This window comes from Aquarana catesbeiana, linkage group LG10, assembly GCF_042186555.1.
Source record: "Aquarana catesbeiana isolate 2022-GZ linkage group LG10, ASM4218655v1, whole genome shotgun sequence".
Lineage (NCBI taxonomy): Eukaryota > Metazoa > Chordata > Amphibia > Anura > Ranidae > Aquarana > Aquarana catesbeiana.
In genome coordinates this window covers 59,960,314-59,985,337 of record NC_133333.1, presented here as the reverse complement: position 1 = coordinate 59,985,337, position 25,024 = coordinate 59,960,314, and the positions used below count along the sequence as shown (strand labels likewise).

At 45.6% G+C, this 25,024-nt stretch overlaps 1 protein-coding gene across 2 annotated transcripts in view; it reads left to right on the top strand.

Annotated features, from left to right (window-relative positions):
* Positions 1 to 25,024, top strand: part of LOC141110716 (protein kinase C and casein kinase substrate in neurons protein 1-like) — a 214,292-nt gene that overhangs the window by 156,896 nt on the left and 32,372 nt on the right. For both annotated transcript variants that reach the window (XM_073602249.1, XM_073602250.1), the window contains exons 3-5: positions 9,457 to 9,613; positions 11,668 to 11,903; positions 15,645 to 15,800. In XM_073602249.1, coding sequence (XP_073458350.1) covers positions 9,457 to 9,613; positions 11,668 to 11,903; positions 15,645 to 15,800 — 549 coding nt within the window. The remainder of the gene's footprint in view (positions 1 to 9,456; positions 9,614 to 11,667; positions 11,904 to 15,644; positions 15,801 to 25,024) is intronic.

The following is a 25,024-nucleotide window of genomic DNA, read 5'->3' as shown; positions in this document are numbered from 1 at the left end:
CCTGGCAATTTTCTCCTGTGAGGTAAAGACTTGCTGCTGTTTGCTCCCCTGCTGTGCTGTGTTCCCGGGGGTTAGACTGGTTTTTGTTTCAGATTCCGTGTTTCCTGTCTGCCTCTGGAAGGCTGCCTGACCCCACCTGCTGCTGCTTCTGAAGTAATGAAAGCACATGGGTTTTAAAGGGACAAGGTACCTGTTTTTTCTTAGTGACAGAATTATGTGTTTTTTACATATTTTTTTTTTTAAGCAGATATGAGCTCAGCACACCTGTCAGTGGCACAGAAGAAGAATGCTCAAGGAATTCAAAGTATAGTGTTTAGCATTATTTTAGTAGCAGAAGTCCTAAATGCAAACACTCCAGAAAAACATAAAACCCGCCAAGACAATATGCATTCCTCACATTCCCGCACATGGCAGCTTTCATGCTCCTCAAGCAACTCTTGTGGCAATGGCTCACATGCTTTTTAATCAGCGCAATAGAAAATGCCTTGCCCAGCCCTGCATGCATATTGGCCATTAATTGGCATGGATTGCCTCAAATGCCAATGGATAAGGAAGCGGATGCACAAACCTCAAAGCCTAGAGGCTGTAGCGGAACATATGTGGCAGATATCCAAGACGAGGGGCCAACCATTGCAAACGCACGCAGATATTTCCAAATGTGCAAAACAAAGGACTTCTTTTTCCCATAATGTGGAGCTCATTGATAAAGAATGGGAGAAATGTGATAAGAAGACCAATTTACAGTAAAAGGTCTCCAACCTTTATCCAATGAAGCTGGCTGATGCATGTTTAAGCAACGCACTTCCAGGAGTGGATGGGGCCTGCCAGCGTCTGGTGCCTTTCAATGCCTTTGGGGTTCCTACGGGTTGAAAGTGGACTTAAACTGGTTGTAAAGGCAGAAAGTTTATCTTAATGCATTCTATGCTTTAAGATAAAAAACCTTCTGTGTGCAGCAGCCCCTCTCAGCCCCCCTAATGCTTACCTGAGGTTCCTTTCTGTCCAGCGATGTCCACGAGATTCTCCCTCCTGATTGGCTGAGAAACAGCAGTGGCGCCATTGGCTGCCGCTGCTGTCAATCAAAGTCAGCTAGCTAATCAGGGGTGAGAGGTGGCGGCGCCAGGTCCGGGCTGCGTGTCTGAATGGACACAGGGAGCTGTGACTCAGCTTGGGTGCCCCCATAGAAAGCTGCTAGCTGAGGGGGCACTGAACTGGAGGGAGAGGCCAGGATCACAGAAGAGGGACCAAAGAAGAGGAGGATGCGGGCTGGTTTGTGCAAATCCACTGCAACAGATAAGGTAAGTATAACATGTTTGTTATTTTTATAGGAAATAAAACAAGCCTTTACAATCATTTTAAGGCTGGTTCACACCAGATACAATCCAATGCATTTTTATTCAAATCAAGAATGCATGAACAGTGTTTACCTTGGATTTCAATGGCCTACACCACACCAGTGCAGTGTGTTCCAGTACAGTCAACTAAAGGAGAACATGTTGCATTTTTTCTCTATGGAACGCATCTGTAACATGTCAAAACGCATTGAAAAAGCACCTCAAACATGTGCTTGCAGAAAGCCCTCTTCAACTCAGAAATTGTGGTGAACTTGCCCGCAGACTTGCAAAAAATTAACGCGTTAACTGTGATGTTGAAGCATTAAGAAATGGCCTTTAATTCAAGTGGAACCTGCAGGAGTGGGCATGGTTCTGGAGGACTTGAACCTGGCTGCTGACTTTTGGCAAACGCTTCAATAGACCTAGTTCTAGAGCTGGCACATTAAGTCACAGCGATAGGAGCTTTGTGGTTGTGCCACTGGAGGGTGGATGAAGCCTCCACACAAGCCCTTTATAACATTCTCCATATTGGGAGGTTGTTTGGCAAAACGTTGGACGAAAAACAAGCGACAGAAGAAATGTCCAGAGTGTAGCCAAAGTCTAATAATAGGAAGCAGCCGACTTTTTTGCTCAAGTCGGTTCAGGAGGCCAAATATTATAGGCCAGGCTGAAATTTCGCAGTGAAGGGAGCTCAAACTTTCTGTTTACACGGAATCAAACCCAGAGCGGGTTGCTGTCAGAAACCATGAATCAGACTGCAACAGAAGTACAGTTAAATCACACTTGTTTAATAATAATAAAAAAGGTAAACAGAGTAAACGTAGTCAAAACATAGCCAGAGTTCAGGAACCGGAACGGATAATCAGACAAGCCAAAACGTCAGGGAGCCAGAGAGGAGCGTAGTAGAACAGCAAGCAGGATCTGAAGCCAGAAGGAATGTCAGCCAAGCAAGTCTTTAACAGGAACACAGGAGAGCGTCTCTAGAGTAGGGATGGGCTTCGAGTTCGAGTCGAACTCATGTTCGACTCGAACATCGGCTGTTCACCAGTTCGCCGAACAGCGAACAATTTGGTGTGTTCGCGGCAAATTCAAAAGCCGCGGAACACCCTTTAAAAGTCTCGGGGAGAAATCAAAAGTGCTCATTTTAAAGGCTTATATGCATGGTATTGTCATAAAAAGTGTTTGGGGACAAGGATCAATGCAAAAAAAGTTTTAAAAACGGCCGTTTTTTCGGGAGCAGTGATTTTAATAATGCTTAAAGTGAAACAATAAAAGTGTAATATTCCTTCAAATTTTGTACCTGGGGGGTGTCTATAGTATGCCTGTAAAGGGGCGCATGTTTCCCGTGTTTAGAACAGTCTGACAGCAAAATGATATTTCAAAGGAAAAAAAGTCATTTAAAACTACTCGCAGCTATTAATGAATTGCCGGTCTGACAATACACATAAAAGTTCATTGATAAAAACGGCATGGGAATTCCCCACAGGGGAACCCCGAACCAAAATTAAAAAAAAAATGATGTGGGGGGTCCCCCTAAATTCCATACCAGGCCCTTCAGGTCTGGTATGGATATTAAGGGGAGCCCCGGCCAAACTTAAAAAAAAAAATGGCGTGGGGTCCCCCTCAAAATCTATACCAGTCTCTTCAGGTCTGGAATGGATTTTAAGGGGAACCCGCGCCAAAATTTAAAAAAAAAAGGTGTGGGGTCCCCCCAAAAATCCATACCAGACCCTTATCCGAGCACGCAACCTGGCAGGCTGCAGGAAAAGAGGGGGGTCGAGAGAACGCCCCCCCCTCCTGAACCGTACCAGGCCACATGCCCTCAACATTGGGAGGGTGCTTTGGGGTAGCCCCCCAAAACACCTGGTCCCCATGTTGATGGGGATAAGGGCCTCATCCTCACAACCCTTGCCCGGTGGTTGTGGGGGTCTGCGGACAGGGGGCTTATCGGAATCTGGAAGCCCCCTTTAACAAGGGGACCCCCAGATCCCGGCCCTCCCCCTGTGTGAAATGGTAAGGGGGTACAAAAGTTAAAACAGACGGGGACTTCCCTGTGGCATTCCCCGTGACGTCAGAGGGGGCGGGGTCTCCTGTTACATAACTCAGCCCCCTTCTGATGTCACGGGGAATGCCACAGGGAAGTCCCCATCAAGTCCCCGTGCGTCAGAGGGGGGCGGGGTCACTGGTTGGAAGATAGAAGGAAGATAGACGATAGAAGATAGAAGAAAGAAGATAGAAGAAAGAAGAAACATTTAAATAAAGGAATTGTCAAAAACTGTCTCTTGTCATTTTTAACATTTTTGACAGTTTTTTGTGAAATGGTAAGGGGTATCCCTTACCATTTCACACACGGGGGAGGGCCGGGATCTGGGGGTCCCCTTGTTAAAGGGGGCTTCCAGATTCTGATAAGCCCCCCGCCCACAGACCCCCACAACCACCAGGCAGGGGTTGTGGGGATGAGGCCCTTGTCCCCATCAACATGGGGACAAGGTGTTTTGGGGGGCTACCCCAAAGCACCCCCCATGTTGAGGGCATGTGGCCTAGTATGGTTCAGGAGGGGGGGGGGGCGCTCTCTCGTCCCCCCTCTTTTCCTGCTGCCTGCCAGGTTGCGTGCTCGGATAAGGGTCTGGAATGGATTTTTGGGGGGACCCCATGCCATTTTTAAAAAAAATTTTGGTTCGGGGTTCCCCTTAAAATCCATACCAGACCTGAAGGGTCTGGTATAGATTTTGAGGGGGACCCCACGCCATTTTTTTAAAAAATTTTGGCCGGGGTTCCCCTTAATATCCATATGAGACCTGAAGGGCCTGGTATGGAATTTAGGGGGACCCCCCACGTCATTTTTTTTTTTTTATTATTTTGGTTTGGGGTTCCCCTGTGGGGAAATCCCATGCCGTTTTTCTCAATGAACTTTTATGTGTATTGTCGACCGGCAAATCATTAATAGCCGCGAGTAGTTTTAAATGATTTTTTTTCCTTTGAAATGTCATTTTGCTGTCAGACTGTTCTAAACACGGGAAACATGCGCCCCTTTACAGGCATACTATAGACACCCCCCAGGTATGAAATTTGAAGGAATATTACACTTTTATTGTTTCACTTTAAACATTATTAAAATCACTGCTCCCGAAAAAACGTCCGTTTTTAAAACTTTTTTTGCATTGATCCATGTCCCCTGGGGCAGGACCTGGGTCCCCAAACACTTTTTATGACAATAACTTGCATATAAGCCTTTAAAATTAGCACTTTTGATTATTCATGTTCGTGTCCCATAGACTTTAATGGTGTTCGCGTGTTCGAACAAATTTTTTGCCTGTTCGCAAGTTCTGGTGCGAACCGAACAGGGGGGTATTCGGCTCATCCCTACTCTGGAGATGTGACCAAGGCGAAGGCAGAGATCATCTGGACTGGACGGCTTAAGTAGGCAGGACTGACAAGCAGGATATCATCAACAGGTGAGTCACTGTGGATAGATAGGAGCTGGCAATTAGCCAACAGCTGAGTGGCCAGCTTTGAGAAGGAAGGGCTGAGCCCAGCCCTGACAGTTGCTAGACATGTGGAAAGTCTTTGAAGCTGGGCCCAACCAGTGCCTTCCAGGAGGATCCAGAATAGCCTCCTTTTTGGAGGGTTTGGGTGACAAACATCAAAGACAGCTGGGATACAATCACCAAATCTTTTCATTTATGACCAACAGATCTCAAGAAGAAAGAATTACTGCAAAATGCGTATAAGAATTATACTGCAACAATTCCATAGTGATGCCGCCACTAAAAGAACAAATCTGGGGGTTTCTCCCCATTTTTTCTAGTACCCAAGGCATCAGGATCTTTCCCTACTGTCTGTGTTTGAAGAAATTGAATGGGTACATACACAACAATGGGTTCATGATAGAGTCCATGCAAACAGTTATGGCGATTAGTTCAGCATGAGGACCGGTTAGTCAATAGACCTGGCTGATGTATACTTCCATATACCAATTGATGCGTAACACCAGAGACATCTGAGATTTGCAGTGACCGGCTGTCCCTTCCAGTTCAGGTGTTTGCCGTTTTTAGAATTGACACGGCACCAAGAAACTTTTTGAACATTTTGCTGGCAGTAGTGTCAGTAATGCGTCTTTGGGGATAAGGCTCTACCACTACTTGGACGACGTTTCGATTATCGCAGGTGTAAACCAATAGCTGGCAAAGAATCACAACCTTGTCCTAGAAATCCTTTACCAAGTTCAGTCGACTAGTGAACAAACAGGAAAAACGGTTAACCCCTTTAATCCGTGAAGGATCTTGGAGTCGTTTTTCATACCCGAATATGTCAAGTGGTTTTCCAAAATCTACGTATGAAGAGTCATGGAGACAGCATTTATGTCAGCGAGGGATTGCATTGTCCCCATTGGGACATATTACAGTGATCATTCCAGTGCTGCCTTAGGCCAGGTGGCACATGGGAGCTTTTCAATTTGCCTTCCTCGGTCAATGGGGTGGGCTGCCTAAGGATCAGAAAGTCTTTGTTTCTGCACAAATTAGCAAGAACTGGAGATTTGGACACCATTGTGCCTCTTTTGTGGAGTGCCTCTCAGCCCAGGAGATGGAATAATTCTGACGTCGGATGCCTGTCTGCCTCAAGTCTGAAGAGACATTGGCCATTGGAGCCTAGTAGAATGCAGATGCTCTGATTGACTTAAATGTAAGGCAGTTTTTTTCTAGCATTACAAGCACTTCAGGATCTTTCTCCAAGAGGCCCATGTGAAGTTGATGATTGACAACAAGACAGCAGTACTTTACATTGCTCACCAAGGGGGCACCAAGTGTCTGTCTTTTCCTGTTACTTTTCGTAACAAACTTTTCGCTGGGCACAGAGCCACTTACAGAATCCTTAACGGCAGTCTACTTAGTGGGAAAGCAGGATCCAATAACGGATCAGTTAGGCAAATTATTTTCCAATAAAAATTTTTTACAACTAAACTAGTACTGGCTCTATGGTGCATTCCAGCGGTAGCTCTCCAAAGCTCAATTCTAAAGTGGTATTCCCAGGAAAATGGGGGGCAGTCCCTCCAAGCATTCACACTGAGTCACTGAGTACACAGCAGGAAGACTTCAGGTCCTTACACAAGTTACTACCAGTGTACAGGCAAAGGTCAAAAGATGTGAGGAAAGTGGACAATCTTTAATTTCGCCATTAGGTTCTTGAGTCATCTTCTATTGGTTTACCAGGGTGATTAGATTGGCATGCAGGAGACAAAAAAATAAGTAATACTAAGTATTACCAAGGGGGAGGACTTTAACCCTTTCATGACTAAGCCTATTTTTGAAATTTGGTGTTTACAAGTTAAAATCCGTATTTTTTGCTAGAAAATTACTTAGAGTTCCCAAACATTATATATATTTTTTTAGCAGAGAATCTAGAGAATAAAATGGCGATTGTTGCAATATTTTTTATCACACGGTATTTGTGCAGCGGTGTTTTAAACGCAAATTTTTGGAAAAGGGACACTTTCATGAATTTTAAAAAATCCAAACAGTAAAGTTACCCCAATTTTTTTGTATAATGTGAAAGATGATGTTACGCCGAATAAATAGATACCAAACATGTCACCCTTTATAATTGCACGCACTCGTGGAATGGCGACAAACTACGGTACCTATGAATTTCCATAGGCGACGCTTTAAAAAATTTTTACGGTTACCAGGTTTGAGTTACAGAGGAGGTTTAGGGCTAGAATTATTGCTCTCGCTCTGACGATCGCGGCGATACCTCACATGTGTGGTTTGAACACCGTTTACATATGCGGGCGCGACTTCCGTATGCATTTTCTTCGCTGCGCGAGCTCGCGCGGACAGGGGCACTTTAAAAAAAATTTTTTTTTTTTTTATTTATTTTATTTATTTTTTTACTTTATAAATTGTGTTTTAAAAAATTTTTTTTTTTTTTACTTTTATTGCTGTCACAAGGAATGTAAACATCCCTTGTGACAGTAATAGGTGGTCTAAAAGACCCCCCATCCCTCCTTTACACTTCAAAGTATTCAGATCGCCGAAAACGGTGATTCTGAATACTGTGTACTTTTTTAAATTCGGCGCCATTGGCAGCCGAGTAAACGGGAAGTGACGTCATGACGTCCCTTCCGCGTTTACAACAAGAAGGCTGGAACGAAGCCACTCACAGCTTCGTTCCAGCCCGCCCCCAGCCGCCGAAGGTACCCGATTGGACACCGGGCCTCCCGATCGCACGGGAGGCCCGGTAACAGCGGCGGGAGGCGGCGGGAGGGGGGATGTCCCCTTCCGCTCCTCCGGTATAACAACCGAGCGGCTTTCAGCCGCATCGGTTGTTATACACGGGTAGCCGATCGCCCGCTGTAAACAACGGTACCGGGATGATGCCTGCAGCTGCGGGCATCATCCCGGTATAACCCCAGAAAGCCGAGTACGCATATCTGCGTACGGTCGGCGGGAAGGGGAAACACTGGAGAGAAAGTAACAGTATAAAAATATAAATTTATTGAAGGTTACAAATACATAAAAGTAAAAATAGATAAAGATTATAACATAAATGCATCTATGAATAATGTGTAGTGAGCCCTTGTATGTCTACGCGAAACGCGGCAAAACGCGTAGACATACAAGGGCTCACTGCACATTATTCATAGATGCATTTATGTTATAATCTTTATCTATTTTTACTTTTATGTATTTGTAACCTTCAACAAATGTATATTTTTATACTGTTACTTTCTCTCCAGTGTTTCTTAGCCATTAAGGTCCGCTCCCCCTGGTAATACTTAGTATTACTTATCTTTTTGTCTTCATATATTTACGGACGTGGCCTGTCTTTGCACTTTCTTTTATTGACATGCAGGAAATAGGCCTTTCTGCTCAGGTGCAAGCTCCTTCAACTTGAGTGGTGGCAGCCTTTGGGGCAGTTATGCCAGGATTTCAGTGGAAGATATATGTCAGACATTTAGCCTTTTCACTCGACTTTACAGGCTAGGCATGCAGTCAGCAAGTTCTGCAAAGTTTGGGATGAGACATATAAATTATTTTTGTCTTTGGCAGCTTTTCTTTGATGGTCAATGTTTCTTTCATGTGTTCTCTCCCGCCCATTTTATTCAGCTAGTTATATCCCATTGTGTGCTGACGTGAGGTATGGCCAGGAATACGGAAAATTGTTATCAAATACTTACCATAATTTTCCTTTCAGCACAGAACTCCCTCCCTAGTGACCTGTCTCAGGCTAGTTATCAAACACGCCAGTGGGGGAGGGGCTGTCTTTTTATTTAGCTAGGAAGAGGTGGTTCTGTGGGCACCAGATGAGGCGTTAACCCATTGTGTGCTGATGTGAGGATAGGCCAGGAAAGGAAAATTATGGTAAGTATTTGATAAAAATTTTCTGTATTCTGTAAGTTTCTTGTAGTATTTGGACTTGTAATGCATACAGAAGTGTCCAGAATTAAGGTTTTGGCAGCTGTTTTTTAAAAGATCTGCATCCTTATTGGGCAGATAGGTTCCTATTTGGTCTGCAGAACAGGTTGCTTAAGGGACAAGTAAAAAGTATTTCAGGAAATAGAAACTGGTGCTATGCTTCCAGCTAGAATTTGATGTTGCAGTGTATTTTAGATTTAGGACCCACATTGTATATCTACATTACACCGCACATATTGCTGCACAGATTCCAGAAGTGGAGCGCTGCTTGTTTTTAGCACTGGGGGAATCAAATCTGAGTCACCCACAGGAACACGAGTCTATGTTTATAAACAGGGAATTTTGGAAAACACAATAAAACTTATTAAGTATGTCATATACTTACAGTATATTTGATAATATAATATTGCAGTAAAGCTCTCGAAGATTGTATAATTGCTAACAAGTATGCTTAATGTGGTCTGGTGATATTTGCCTCTTTTACCACCTTGCCAGCCCTCTCATCCCTTGTGCCTATTTTAGGGATTCATTAGCTATGGTCTGTTGATCCTTTATATTCATACATGGGAATGAAGACTTGTCCGTTTTTCATTCATAAAATAACCACATAATTACAACATTTGCACACAATGGGTATGTCTTCCTGTGTCAGGATTCAGGAAGATGTAACCAAGCCATTTTGACCCTGCTATTGTCTCCCCACTTTCCAGCCTAACAACTATGGCACCACAGTGAAGCGGACGGAAGATGGCTACCGACTGTGTGATGAGATCATTGCTTGTTTCCAAGACAGAGCTAAAATAGAGAAGCAGTATGCTCTACAGATGGATGAATGGACTCGTAAATGGAAACCGCTAGTAGACAGCAGTAAGTAACTGAAATTTAAGGGACATATCTCCTTCCTGTTCAATGTAATCATTTGCTAAATATATTGGTAATATTACAAATAAGTATTGGTTGAACTGGATGGACTTGTGTCTTTTTTCAACCAGACTAACTATGTAACTATCTAACTATGTAAGTGAATAGTCACATCTATCGCCTCCAACAAGCCGCCTGTCCTTCTTCAATTGTTTAACATTTTTTTTTCTTAATAAATAAATGAGAGGCCCACTCAACGAATGGTTACCAACCTGGCACATCGGCTATAATTAGCTGGTATCCGTATAATTATTTTAAAAATTCAGCAGTAAACTTTAACTTTGTAACAAGCCTTCACCAATTCACTAGGCAGGATGTAGCAACCTAAATGCCTATATCCTGACAGTCATGCACTACCTTTTGGGAGCATCAGTGGTATGAACTGTCTAATATCAGCAACTTTTAAAAAAACTTGTATTATCGGCACTCCTAAACCTTAAACCCACAATACTCACCCATACTCAATTCCAATTGTTTATCCAACTTAGCACTGCAGCTAAACAAACGATTGCCAAGGCGTGGAAGTCCCAAAATCTAATTCTTGCTGAAGCTAAACACAGAATGAACAGAGCACTTTTATACGCCAAGATGACATCTATTGAAGAAATAAAAATAAATAAATTTCGCAAAATTTGGCAACCATGGGTTAAAAACTACCTCCCTACAGATTTTGACCAATCTCTGTTGTTACCACACTAAGATATATATCATATTATTACTGAAATATATATTATATTTGTATACCTAATGAGAGCTGGATCATCATCCCGGGAAACTCTCTTTTTTTTTTTTTCTCTTCTTTCCTTCTTTCCATCTTTATCTCTCCTCCCTCTCCTTTTCTTTTATTATTTCCTAAAATATTCCTGTGGATACTTAGTCTAATAACTTGATTTATTTTTCTAATCTTACATCTAGAATCCCAACTAGTGTATAGTAAATATGGTTGTAAGATATCTCTAAAATTACTTTATTTTATTAACTTATTTATTTATCTTTTTTATCATACTGCAAAGATCTTCTGACGACTGATATGTATCCATGTATTGTATCATTTTATTTCTTCTTCTGTGAAAACTCAATAAATATATTTAACAAGAAAAAACTTGTATTATTGGCAGAGCACATAATACAAGTTGTATATCTTACCAAAGTTGAGCTTTAAAAATTATTTCTAAATACTTATATACTATACATATTTGTATTCATATTTTAATTCATTTTATTTTTTTAAGTCATTTTTTTATTGTTTTTATTCACTGATATGAAAAGTGGTATGATGTTGGTCTATTGCTGGGTGGTGTTTTAAGGGCATTATATATTTATTTTACTTTCTGTCAAAAAGTACTATATAGCATGGGTTGTACATGCTTGCAGCCTTTTTGTAATGGAACAACAGCCGAAGTGTTTGGTGACCAAGCTGATAGACGTGGTGACCAAACTATATAAAAAAAACACTCAGGAACAAACTGGTAGATCAGCTAGTGCATCATAAATTCCATCTGCAAACCTCAAATCTGCTGGATCTTTTGGGACCTTTGAACCAGGAAAATCAATTTGTTCTTTTCTAGCTGAAGAGTGAAAATAAATATTCATGTTTTAAGGAACTTATTTTGAGATTTAAAGATGCTAATCTCAACCTTTTATAACATACTGTAGTTAGGTCTACTAAAACACCAGTAGGTATATATATGTAACATTATTATAATTTTTTTATTCGCTCTTGAAGAACAGAAATTTTAAATAATTTTTCAGTACATATTCTGATATTTGCAGTTCTCAACATCTGGAAATTTTAGTTGCATAGAGTTATTTGGCCGTATCCACAGGCCGCTGAAAGGTGGTCACTGAAATAGTATTGGAGTTTTGCAGGCCAAAGATGTTTACTGCCCAAACAATAAATTAGAACAAAAAAAAGTTGTAGATATACTGTGCATATTTATTACCTAGTATTAATGTACCTTCAGTGAACTAAATAAAATGTAAAAGGCGTTTGTTCCCAGGCCCCATGTATGGCTCTCTCCTGCGTGCCTGGAAATCCTTTATGTCAACCACAGAGAAGCTCAGCGCACTACATGTACAAATCCAGAAGACTCTGATGACAGATGACACTGATAGAATACGCAACTGGCAAAAGGAAACTTACCGCCGTAAGATATTTGGTGGCTTCAAGGAGTCCTGTGAGATAGAGAATGGATTCCACAAGGCGCAAAAACCATGGGCAAAGAAATTAAAGAAGGTAAGAGACTAGTTCTGGTAAGGACTGGGACTAGTAGTTTGCACAAGAAAGAAAAAAATTTTTATGCTTTCCAGCTCACAGAAAGTGACAAGGATATTGCATTTCTGGCAAGATCAACAGTTATTTTCTGTATTTGCTGAAAATGTTTTTAGCCTGACAAATATAAACTAATGCAGCTAAAGAATGGTAAGTAGCAAAATATATAACACTTTTGTTTTAAGGTTTAGACATCCTTTATGATAGAGAGCAGCATAGTATGCATCAAAAGGAGGAGACTACCTTAGAAACTTCAGCTCTGATTCTCTGCACCAAGGTTGTAAAGAGAGGATTTTACTTGTAGGGTGCTCCTATCACCTCCTCTCAAAATTAAAGTTTTTGGATAAATGCAGGGCTTTTTTTCTCAGAGAAAAGGTGCAGGAACTCACCCTCTCTGTCCAACTCTCTGCCCCAACCATGCCCAAACCCCACCCAGCCACACCCAAACCCCGCCCTCAGCCACACCTTTCTTAGAGGAGAGATTTACAGCGGCGCTAAAAAAATTGTAATGAGTTAAGGCTTAGAACTGTGTATCACATAAGGCAAATTCCCCAAAATCCCCCCCAGCTCTCCTCATCACAAATCCCCTCCTAGTTCTCCTCTCATCACAAATCCCCTCCTAGTTCTCCTCTCATCACAAAGCCCCTCCTAGCTCTCCTCTCATCACAAATCCCCTCCTAGCTCTCCTCTCATCACAAATCCCCTCCTAGCTCTCCTCTCATCACAAATCCCCCCAGCTCTCCTCTCTGCTGACCTCCCCCTCCTCCTCCACACACATACTTTCTCAGCTACCCTTTCATCACAAGTTCCCCCCAGCTCTCCTCTGTGTACAATGCTCTCCCCTCTGCTAAATGCACACAAACTTTAACTCTCTGCACATATTCCCCCTCCCCCACACACTTTCACAGTGCACTCCTCTCTGAATTAACTCAGTCTCTGCAAAGCTCTCCCTAAATAAAATTCCCCTTCCCAGCATAAATCTCCTTCCACCCCACAAATCCATATCCCAGCACAGCTCCTCATCCCAGCAAAAATACCCCACCCCAACATCCCCCAAGCATAAATCCTCCTCCCAGTACAAATTCTCTCACCCAAATCTCCCCTTCCAGCACAAGATGCTCCCCATCTTGGAACAATTCCTCTCCCCTTGTCCCCATCCCTCCAAGTCCTCTCCCCAGTTCCATCACATATCTTTCCACCTAAATCCCCCCTGCCAGTACAAACTTTTCCCCCATGAACACAAATCCTTTCCCCGTTTCTAATCCAAATTCAAACCTCAATACTGCCCCAGTTTTAATGGGCCTTTCCTGAGATTTAAATAAAATCCCAGCATCCCATGAGTCCGGGCTGAGTCCTGGAGCCCAGTGCTGGAACAAGTTCTGGCACTAGGCTCCACTAACTTGTCAAGCAGGAGCTTGTGTGGGCCTCCAAGGTAAATGTCCTCCATCTCTCGGGGTCCCAGATGCCATGATCATGCCCTCTGTGAGAAGGAGAATATCTGGGAGGGAGAGGGCTAGTGCTGGAAAGGGGGGGCTAGTGCTGGAAGGGGGGGGCTAGTGCTGGAAGGGGGGCTAGTTCTGGAAGGGGGGGCTAGGGTTAGTACTGGAAGGGGGGGCTAGTACTGGAAGGGAGGGCTAGTGCTGGAGGGGGGAGAGGGCTAGTGCTGGAAGGGGAAGGGGGGAGAGGGCTAGTGCTGGAAGGGGTGCTAGTGCTGAAAAAGGGAGGGGGAGAGGGCTAGTGCTGAAAGGGGGAGGGGAGAGGGCTAGTGCTGGAAGGGGGAGGGGGAGAGGGTTAGTGCTGGAAGGGGGGGCTAGTGCTGGAAGGGGGAGGGTGAGAGGGCTAGTGCTGAAAGGGGGAGGGGGAGGGGGAGGGCTAGTGCTGGAAGGGGGAGGGGGAGAGGGCTAGTGCTGGAAGGGGGGGGCTAGTGCTGGAAGAGGGGAGCTAGTGCTGGAAGGGGGGAGCTAGTGCTGGAAGGGGGGAGGGCTAGTGCTGGAAGGGGGAGAGGGCTAGTGCTGGAAGGGGGAGAGGGCTAGTGCTGGAAGGGGGGGAGAGGGCTAGTGCTGGAAGGGAGGGGAGGGCTAGTGCTGGAAGGGGGGAGAGGGCTAGTGCTGGAAGGGGGGGAGAGGGCTAGTGCTGGAAGGGGGGGCTAGTGCTGGAAGGGGGGAGCTAGTGCTGCAAGGGGGAGAGGGCTAGTGCTGGAAGGGGGTAGTGCTGGAAGGGGGGGTAGTGCTGGAAGAGGGGAGCTAGTGCTGGAAGGGGGGAGCTAGTGCTGGAAGGGGGGAGGGCTAGTGCTAGAAGGGAGGGGAGGGCTAGTGCTGGAAGGGGGAGAGGGCTAGTGCTGGAAGGGGGTGGAGAGGGCTAGTGCTGGAAGGGGGGGGCTAGTGCTGGAAGGGGGAGCTAGTGCTGCAAGGGGGAGAGGGCTACTGCTGGAAGGGGGGAAGTGCTGGAAGGGGGGGTAGTGCTGGAGGGGGGAGGGCTAGTGCTGGAAGGGGGAGTTGGAAATGTGCTGGGGGAGAGGGGGGCTAGTAATGTGCTGCGGGGAGAGGGGGGCTAGTGCTGGAAGGGGGGGGCTAGTGCTAGAAGGGAGAGGGCTAGTGCTGGAAGAGGGGGTTGCAAATGTGCTCGGGGGAGAGGGGGGCTAATGCTGGAAGGAGGGGGGTGGAAATGTGCTGGGGGGAGAGGGGGGCTAGTAATGTCCTGGGGGAGAGGGGGGTTAGTGCTGGAAGGGGGGTGAGGGGAGAGGGCTAGTGCTGGAAGGGGGGGAGAGGGCTAGTGCTGGAAAGGGGGGGAAGGGGGGAGAGGGCTAGTGCTGGAAAGGGGGGGAGGGGGGAGAGGGCTAGTGCTGGAAGGGGGGAGGGCTAGTGCAGGAAGGGGGGGGGAGCTAGTGCTAGAAGGAGGAGGGGGAGTGGGGCTAGTGCTGGAAGGGGGGGTAGTGCTGGAAGGGGGGGCTAGTGCTGGAAGGGGGAGGGCTAGTGCTGGAAGGGGGGGTTGGAAATGTGCTGGGGGGAGAGGGGGCTAGTAATTTGCAGGGGGGGAGAGGGGGGCTAGTGCTGGAAGGGGGGTTGGAAATGTGCTGGGGGAGAGGGGGGCTAGTGCTGGAAGGAGGGGGTGGAAATGTGCTGGGGGGAGAGGGGGGCTAGTGCTGGAAGGGGGGTTGGAAATGTGCTGGGGGGAGAGGGGATCTAGTGCTGGAAGGGGCTGTCAGGTTTCACACTGATTTGTGGCATATGTCCTTTCTCATACCAAAGCATATATGCTCCTAACCCCCCAATCACTCCACCAAGTGTACATTGTTTTTGTTTCCTGCTTCCCAATCCCAGCCACTCTCCCCCCCTCCTCCCTGTCTATCTATAAAGCATAGAAAAGTTTGTACAGACCTGAAGTCAGCGCGTGTTCCTGCTCCCCCTCCTCTTGTGTGTATACAGAGCTGAATGAGAAGGAGGAGGGGGAGGAAACAGCTTTGTTCTGCTGTGTGTGAGTGAGACATGCATCTGATGATTGTGCAGACAGCAGTCATGTCACTCCTGGGAGAGGAGAGGGCTGCCAGAGGCTCCGGAACGCGGTTCCGGAATGCAGTTCCAGTGAGTTCTGGCTGTAAAAAAGCCCTGGATAAATGTATATATAAATGTCCTGTATATAAAAATTTGATGTGATGTGAAAACCATTACTCTATTATGCAGCAATTGTGTTGTAAACTTTCTGCAGCTTGAAAAGACAAAGTCAGCATACCACAAAGCATGCAAAAAGGAACATTTAGCAAGTGTCAGAGAGAACAATGGAAAGATCAACCCGGAATTATCTCTAGAGAAACAGAAGAAACTCACAGAAGACCATGAAAAATGTAAACAAGACAAGGACAAGGTGGGATGGAGCTAAAAATTTCACAAAAGCTGTATGGTCCCATACATAATGTAACCCATAATCTATCACACCTATGTATAGTTATAATGTTCTTCAAGCATGATTGTTTAATGATTGTGGTCTTGACCAAAGTATGGACATTATTCAAAGCAAACTAAACAGTAGCAATCAATCAAAATTCATCGTTCGGTGGTATCACAAGGAGAGAAGCACAGGTGCATTCTAAGTGTTATGCCCTGTACACACGGTCGGACATTGATCGGACATTCCGACAACAAAATCCATGGATTTGTTCCGACGGATGTTGGCTCGAACTTGTCTTGCATACACACGGTCACACAAGGTTGTCAGAAAATCCGATCGTTCTGAACGTGGTGACGTAAAACACGTACATCAGGACTACAAACGGAGCAGTAGCCAATAGCTTTAGTTTCTTAATTTATTCTGAGCATGCGTGGCACTTTGTGTGTCGGATTTGTGTACACACGATCGGAATTTCCGACAACGGATTTTGTTGTTGGAAAATTTTATAGCAAGCTCTCAAACTTTGTGTGTCGGAAATTCCTATGGAAAATGTGTGATGGAGCCTACACATGGTCGGAATTTCCGACAACAAGGTCCTATCACACATTTTCCATCGGAAACTCCTATCGTGTGTACAGGGCATAACTGTATGATAAGGTTTTATTACAAATAAAATAAGAACTACTCACAAGTAGGGATGAGCCGAACACCCCCCGGTTCGGTTCGCATCAAGAACACGTGAACGGACTGAAAAATTTGCGCGAAATTTCAAACACCGTTAAAGTCTATGGGACTCGAACGTGAGAAATCAAAAGTGCGAATTTTAAAGGCTAATATGCAAGTTATTGTCCTAAAAAGGGTTTGGGGACCCGGGTCCTGCCCCAGGGGACATGTATCAATGCAAAAAAAGTTTTAAAAACGTCCGTTTTTTTGGGAGCAGTGATTTTAATGATGCTTAAATTGAAAAAATAAAAGTGAAATATTCCTTTAAATATTGTACCTGGGGGGTGTCTATAGTATGCCTGTAAAGTGTCACGTGTTTCCCGTGTTTAGAACAGTCTCTGCACAAAATTGCATTTCTAAAGGAATAAAAGTCATTTAAAAATGATTGCGGCTGTAATGTAATGTCGGGTCCCGGCAATATGGATGAAAACTATTGAGAAAAACGGCACGGGTAACCCCCCAGCCATTTACCAGGCCCTTTGGGTCTTGTATGGATATTAAGGGGAATCCCGCACCCAAATTAAAAAAAGAAAAGGCGTGGGCCCCCCAGGCCCTATATACTCTGAACACCAGTATGCAGGCGGTCCCAAGAAAGACAGGGACTGTAGGTTTGTTCTTAAGTTGAATCTGTTTGTAATTTGGAACAGGTACATTTTGTAAGTGTAGCTCCAGCCAAAAAATCTATATTTAAGCTTTTTGGAAAACATAGGGAAGGGTTATCACCCCTGTAACATTTGTATTGCTGTCTGTGCCCCTATTCAGAAGATTTCACCTCACTTTTTGTCCCAATGACAATTGGATTTTGAAAATTTGGGTTTTTTAGGGAAACAAGGATTGGCGATAAAGCATCAATGGAGGAGACACCTTTTTCCCATATTAATTCTTACAGGAGAGAATTTCCCTTCCTAGGGGTAGATTTCCTCTCACTTCTTGTTGTCTCCCTCCGTTTGTAAGTAGGAATCATTTGTAAGTTGGATGTTTGAAAGTAGGGGCCTGCCCTATATACTCTGCAGAAATTTGGGCCTTAGGTGTGGGTGGTACCAGAACACTGTAAGTCCTCACAGTTACACTTGGTGGGCACTGGAACGAGCCCTGCTGTGAAATATTATATCAAGAATTGTAATTACATGCCCCTGTTGAACAGGGTCAGAAAAATTGGGCCTTTGGTGGTGGTGTGGTGGTGTTGCCACAACACTGTTAGCCCTCACAGTTACTCTTGGTGGGCACAGGAACAGGCCCTGCTGTGAAATATTTGATCAAAAATTCTAATTACACGCCCCTGTTAAACAGGGGCAGAAAAATTGGGCCTTAGGCACTGGTGGTGGTGCCACAACACTGCAACCCCTCACAAATACTCTAGTTGAGCGCAGGAACAAGCCCTGCTGCAAAATATTACAGCAAAATTTGTAATTACACGCCCCTGTTGAACAGGGGCAGAAAAATTGGGTTTTAGGCACTGGTGCTGGTGCCACAACACTGCAACCCCTCACAGATACTCTACTTTAGTGCAGGAACAAGCCCTGCTGCAAAATATTGCAGCAAAAATTGTAATTACACGCCCCTGTTGAACAGGGGCAGAAAAATTGGGCCTTAGGCACTGGTGGTGGTGCCACAACACTGCAACCTCTCACAGATACTCTAGTTAAGCGCAGGAACAAGCCCTGCTGCAAAATATTACAGCAAAAATTGTAATTACACGCCCCTGTTGAACAGGGGCAGAAAAATTGGGCCTTAGCCACTGGTGGTGGTGCCCAGAACCAAAAATGTTCTTAGAAGCTATCAACATGAACATTGAGGAGGAATAGGATAGTCACTCAGCATAACAGGATAGTCACTCAGCATCAGCATAGACAGTCTTCAAGGTATCTCACATTCATAAAAAATCAGGTGCTTGGTAGCTGGTGATCCAAGACTGATTCATTTTTATGAAGGTGAGCCGATCAACCGAGTCGGTGGACAGGCGCACACTGTGATCGGTTACAAAGCCTCCAGCAGCACTGAATGTGCGTTCCGAAAGAACGCTGGATGCAGGACAGGACAGTAGCTCAATTGCATACTGTGCAAGCTCTGGCCAGTGATCCATCCTCAAGACCCAGTAACCCAGAGGATTTTCGGTTGGAAAGGTCTCCAAGTCTGATTTTGCCCCTAGGTATTCCTGCACCATGTAAATCAGACGCTGGCGATGGATGCTGGAACCGATCAGACCTTGGGGCTGCGGACTAAAAAATTGTCTGAACGCATCGGTCAGATGGCCACCTTCTCCACCGCTCCTTCTATGACTGACCGAAGCCTCAGCAACACGTTGTCCAGGACCAGGAATTTGTAACCTCCCAGGCTCTGGAAACGCGTTACACAAACCTTTCTGCAAGGCCTCCCGAAGATGTTTCATCCTCTGCTCCCTCTGCGATGGCTGGATAAGTTCTGCAACCTTACCCTTGTAACATGGATCAAGGAGGGTTGCCAGCGAGTACTGATCCCTCTCCTTGATACCACGAATCCGAGGGTCCTTTCGCAGGCTTTGCAGGATCAGGGAGGCCATGCACCATAGGTTTGCTGAGGCATTCAGTCTGGAGTCCTCTGGGTCACTAAGGACAAACTGATCCGCAGCCACCTCCTCACAGCCACGTACAAGTCCATGGGTTTCTGGGGACTGTAAACGATCCCTTGAAGACTGCTGCTGATGCTGAGTGCTAGGCTCCACCAACTGGCTGACAAAATCCTCCTCCTCTTCCTGTGTGATCGGCGGGCCCGCAGGAACACTGTCTGGATAAAGGGGGCCTTGAGAGGTAAGGAAGTCCTCCTCTTCCTCCCTCTGTTCTGCCTCAAGTGCCCTGTCCATTATTCCACCCGGCGTGTGCTCCAACAGGTAGACAAGAGGGACAGAATCACTGATGCATGCACTGTCACTGCTCACCATCCTCGCGGCCTCCTCAAATGGTGACAGGACAGTGCATGCATCCTTGATCATGAGCCACTGGCGTGGCAAAAAAAAGTCAAGCTCCCCTGACCCTGTCCTGGTGCCATAGTCGCACAGGTACTCATTGATGGCCCTCTGCTGCGTGTGCAGCCGCTGCAGCATGGCCAATGTTGAGTTCCATCTGGTGGGCATGTCACAGATTAACTGGTTCTTGGGCAGGTTGTATTCCTTTTGGAGGTCAGCCAGCCGAGCACTGGCATTATATGACCAGCGAAAATGCACACAGACTTTCTTGGCCTGCCTCAGGAGATCCTGTAAGCCCGGGTACCTGCACCACCAAATTAAGGATGTGAGCCAAACAGGGAACATGGGTGAAGTGTCCCTGATGGAGGGCATAGAGAAGGTTGGTGCCCTTGTCATAAACCACCATTCCTGCCTGAAGCTGGCATGGCATCAACCACCTCTGAGCCTGCCCCTTCAGAGCTGACAGAATCTCTGCCCCAGTGTGGCTCCTGTCCCCTAAGCACACCAGCTCAAGCACCTCATGGCATCTTTTTGCCTGAGTGCTTGCGTAGCCCCTTGAATGCCTACGGAGCACTGCTGGTTCTGAGGACAAATCTATAGAGGAAGAGGCCATGGAGGAAGAAGAAGAGGAGGGGTGGAGGAGAGAGGTGTGTCAGAATCACCACTAGTAGCAATTTGGAGGCGTGGTGGCGGAACAAGCTCCAACAATACTGCACCCTGTCTTGCATCCTTCCCAGCTGCCAGCAGGGTCACCCAGTGCGCCGTGAAAGATAGGTAACATCCCTGTCCATGCCTACTGGACCATGAGTCAACGGTAATATGTACCTTACAGCTGACATTGCCAAGCGAGGCCAAGACATTGCCTTCCACATGCCAGTAGAGAGCCGGAATCGCCTTCCATGAAAAAAAGTGGCGTTTGGGAACCTGCCACTGAGGTACCGCACATTCTACAAATTCACGAAAGGGGGCAGAGTCTACCAGCTGAAAAGGCAGCAGCTGGAGTGCTAGCAATTTAGCCAAGCTAGCATTTAGCCACTGGGCATGTGGATGGCTGGGACTGAATTTCTTTCGCCGGTTTAGCAACTAGGGTAGGGAAATTTGCCTGCTACAATCGGACGTTGGTGTAGCGATAGCAGATTGCCCACAAATACTTGGCAAACCTAATTCTACACCTTCATTCCTCTCAGTGCAGGTTTCTGAGAGAACTGAAGGTATAGTGGGGTTAGAGATCCCAGATGATGAGGAGCAAGGAGAGGTCCGCCTTGTTCTTTGGTGTGGGTCTTTTAAGTACGCTTGCCAATAGACTGCATGGGAGGTCGATATATGTCTGGTCAAGTATGTGGTGCCCAAGCAGCTGCTGTTTTGGCCACGCTTAATACGCTTCAGACATATGTTGCAAACAGCAACGGTGCGATCTGCTGCACACGTCTCAAAAAAGCCCACACCAAAAAACTTTTGGAAAAACGTGCAGAGTCAGCAGCGCCCTGCACATGCGGGGCTCTGCGATGTGATGCAGTCGGTTGGCTGCCCTTAAGCTGGCCCCTGGAGGGCATCCTGCCTCATTGGAGATGTGCCTCCTCCTCTCTCCTATCAGGCACCCACGTAGAGTCAGTGACCTCATCATCCCCTCCCTCCTCGTCACTGGAGCAAACCTGGCAGTATGCTGTAGCTGGGGAAACATGACTGCCAGTTTGTTGTCCTTCTTGGGCACCCCCTCTCTCTGGGCTCACCTTACTGCCTTCCTCAATCTGGGTACCATCATCGGAGCCTTCAAAACGCTGCGCATCCTCCTGCAGCATGTACCCAACACTGTGGTCGAACAGTTGGGGGGACTCCTCAGGGCATGATGGTGGGACTAGGGAAGGAGTGACTGATGACATTGAGCCAATGGAAGTGGCTGCTTTGGCAGCTGCATTTGCAGCCAAAGTACTCTGAGATTGGGTGACAGAGGATGAGGAGGATGAGGACAGCTTGGTCCACTCTACCAACTCTTCTGCATGTTGTGGCTCAACACGGCCAGCTGCCGAAAAAAAGAACAAGTGTGCCCCAAGGCCACGTGCTGAGGATGCACCGTGTCCATGACCAACAATGTTGGCTGTAGATACAGAGCCTGCTTGCCCTCTTTTAGTGGCCTGTGAGCGTCTGCCTCTCCTTGTTGGCCTTCCAGACATACTGTATTTTATGTATTTGTAATGTATTTGAATAGGTACACCAGGAATGGCCTGCAGTGAGATGTAGCTGCACAAAGCTGGGATATATATATATACTGAAAATACTGCAGCTAACTGAATCAACTGCCTGTCTGTAGTATATTAGGAAGAGAACAGGAATGGTCTGCAGTGAGATCTAGCTGCACAGGATACAGTACTGAATATAATGTAGCTAACTGAATGAACTGCCTGCCTGTAGTATATTAGGAAGAGAACAACAGGAACGGTGTGCAGTGAGATCTAGCTGCACAGGATACAGTACTGAATATATTGCAGTTAACTGAATGAACTGCCTGCCTGTAGTATATTAGGAACAGAACAACAGGAACGCTCTGCAGCGAGATCTAGTTGCACAGGATACTGTACTGAATATACTGCAGCTAACTGAATGAACTGCCTGCCTGTAGTATATTAGGAACAGAACAACAGGAATGGTCTGCAGCAAAATCTAGCTGCACAGGATACAGTACTGAATATACTGCAGCTAACTGAATGAACTGCCTGCCTGTAGTATATTAGGAACAGAACAACAGGAAAGCTCTGCAGCAAGATCTAGTTGCACAAGATACTGTACTGAATATACTGCAGCTAACTGAATGAACTGCCTGCCTGTAGTATATTAGGAACAGAACAACAGGAATGGTCTGCAGCAAAATCTAGCTGCACAGGATACAGTACTGAATATACTGCAGCTAACTGAATGAACTGCCTGCCTGTAGTATATTAGGAAGAGAACAACAGGAATGGTCTGCAGCAAGATCTAGCTGCACAGGATACAGTACTGAATATACTGCAGCTAACTGAATGAACTGCCTGCCTCTAGTATATTAGGAAGAGAACAACAGGAACGGTCTGCAGCGAGATCTAGCTGCACAGAATACAGTAATTAATATACTGCAACTAACTTAATGAACTGCCTGCCTGTAGTACATTAGGAACAGAACAAAAGGAACGGTCTACAGCGAGATCTAGCTGCACAGGATACAGTACTGAATATACTGCAGCTAACTGAATGAACTGCCTGTCTGTAGTATATAAGGAGCAGAACAACAGGAACGGTCTGCAGTGAGATCTAGCTGCACAGGATACAGTACTGAATATACTGCAGCTAACTGAATGAACTGCCTGCCTGTAGTATATTAGGAAGAGAACAACAGGAATGGTCTGCAGCGAGATCTAGCTGTACAGGATACAGTACTGAATATACTGCAGCTAACTGAATGAACTGCCGGCCTGTAGTATATTAGGAACAGAACAACAGGAATGGTCTGCAGCAAAATCTAGCTGCACAGGATACAGTACTGAATATACTGCAGCTAACTGAATGAACTGCCTGCCTGTAGTATATTAGGAACAGAACAACAGGAACGCTCTGCAGCAAGATCTAGTTGCACAAGATACTGTACTGAATATACTGCAGCTAACTGAATGAACTGCCTGCCTGTAGTATATTAGGAACAGAACAACAGGAATGGTCTGCAGCAAAATCTAGCTGCACAGGATACAGTACTGAATATACTGCAGCTAACTGAATGAACTGCCTGCCTGTAGTATATTAGGTAGAGAACAACAGGGACGGTCTGCAGCAAGATCTAGCTGCACAGGATACAGTACTGAATATACTGCAGCTAACTGAATGAACTGCCTGCCTGTAGTATATTAGGAAGAGAACAACAGGAATGGTCTGCAGCGAGATCTAGCTGCACAGAATACAGTAATTAATATACTGCAACTAACTTAATGAACTGCCTGCCTGTAGTACATTAGGAACAGAACAAAAGGAACGGTCTACAGCGAGATCTAGCTGCACAGGATACAGTACTGAATATACTGCAGCTAACTGAATGAACTGCCTGCCTGTAGTATATAAGGAGCAGAACAACAGGAACGGTCTGCAGTGAGATCTAGCTGCACAGGATACAGTACTGAATATACTGCAGCTAACTGAATAAACTGCCTGCCTGTAGTATATTAGGAAGAGAACAACAGGAATGGTCTGCAGCGAGATCTAGCTGTACAGGATACAGTACTGAATATACTGCAGCTAACTGAATGAACTGCCTGCCTGTAGTATATTAGGAACAGAACAACAGGAACACTCTGCAGCAAGATCTAGTTGCACAAGATACTGTACTGAATATACTGCAGCTAACTGAATGAACTGCCTGCCTGTAGTATATTAGGAACAGAACAACAGGAATGGTCTGCAGCAAAATCTAGCTGCACAGGATACAGTACTGAATATACTGCAGCTAACTGAATGAACTGCCTGCCTGTAGTATATTAGGAAGAGAACAACAGGGACGGTCTGCAGCAAGATCTAGCTGCACAGGATACAGTACTGAATATACTGCAGCTAACTGAATGAACTGCCTGCCTGTAGTATATTAGGAAGAGAACAACAGGAACGGTCTGCAGCGAGATCTAGCTGCACAGAATACAGTAATTAATATACTGCAACTAACTTAATGAACTGCTTGCCTGTAGTACATTAGGAACAGAACAAAAGGAACGGTGTACAGCGAGATCTAGCTGCACAGGATACAGTACTGAATATACTGCAGCTAACTGAATGAACTGCCTGCCTGTAGTATATAAGGAGCAGAACAACAGGAACGGTCTGCAGTGAGATCTAGCTGCACAGGATACAGTACTGAATATACTGCAGCTAACTGAATGAACTGCCTGCCTGTAGTATATTAGGAAGAGAACAACAGGAATGGTCTGCAGCGAGATCTAGCTGTACAGGATACAGTACTGAATATACTGCAGCTAACTGAATGAACTGCCTGCCTGTAGTATATTTGAAAGAGAACAACAGGGACGGTCTGCAGCGAGATCTAGCTGCACAGGATACAGTACTGAATATACTGCAGCTAACTGAATGAACTGCCTACCTGTAGTATATTAGGAACAGAACAACAGGAACGGTCTGCAGCGAGATCTAGCTGCACAGGATACAGTACTGAATACACTGCAGCTAACTGAATGAACTGCCTGCCTGTAGTATATTAGGAAGAGAACAACAGGAACGGTCTGCAGCGAGATCTAGCTGCACAGGATACAGTACTGGATATACTGCATGTAACTGAATGAACTGCCTGCATGTAGTATATTAGGAACAGAACAACAGAAACGGTCTGCAGCGAGATCTAGCTGCACAGGATACTGTACTGAATATACTGCAGCTAACTGAATGAACTGCCTGCCTGTAGTATATTAGGAACAGAACAGCAGGAACGGTCTGCAGTGAGATCTAGTTGCACAGGATACAGTACTGAATATATTGCAGCTAATTGAATGAACTGCCTGCCTGTAGTATATTA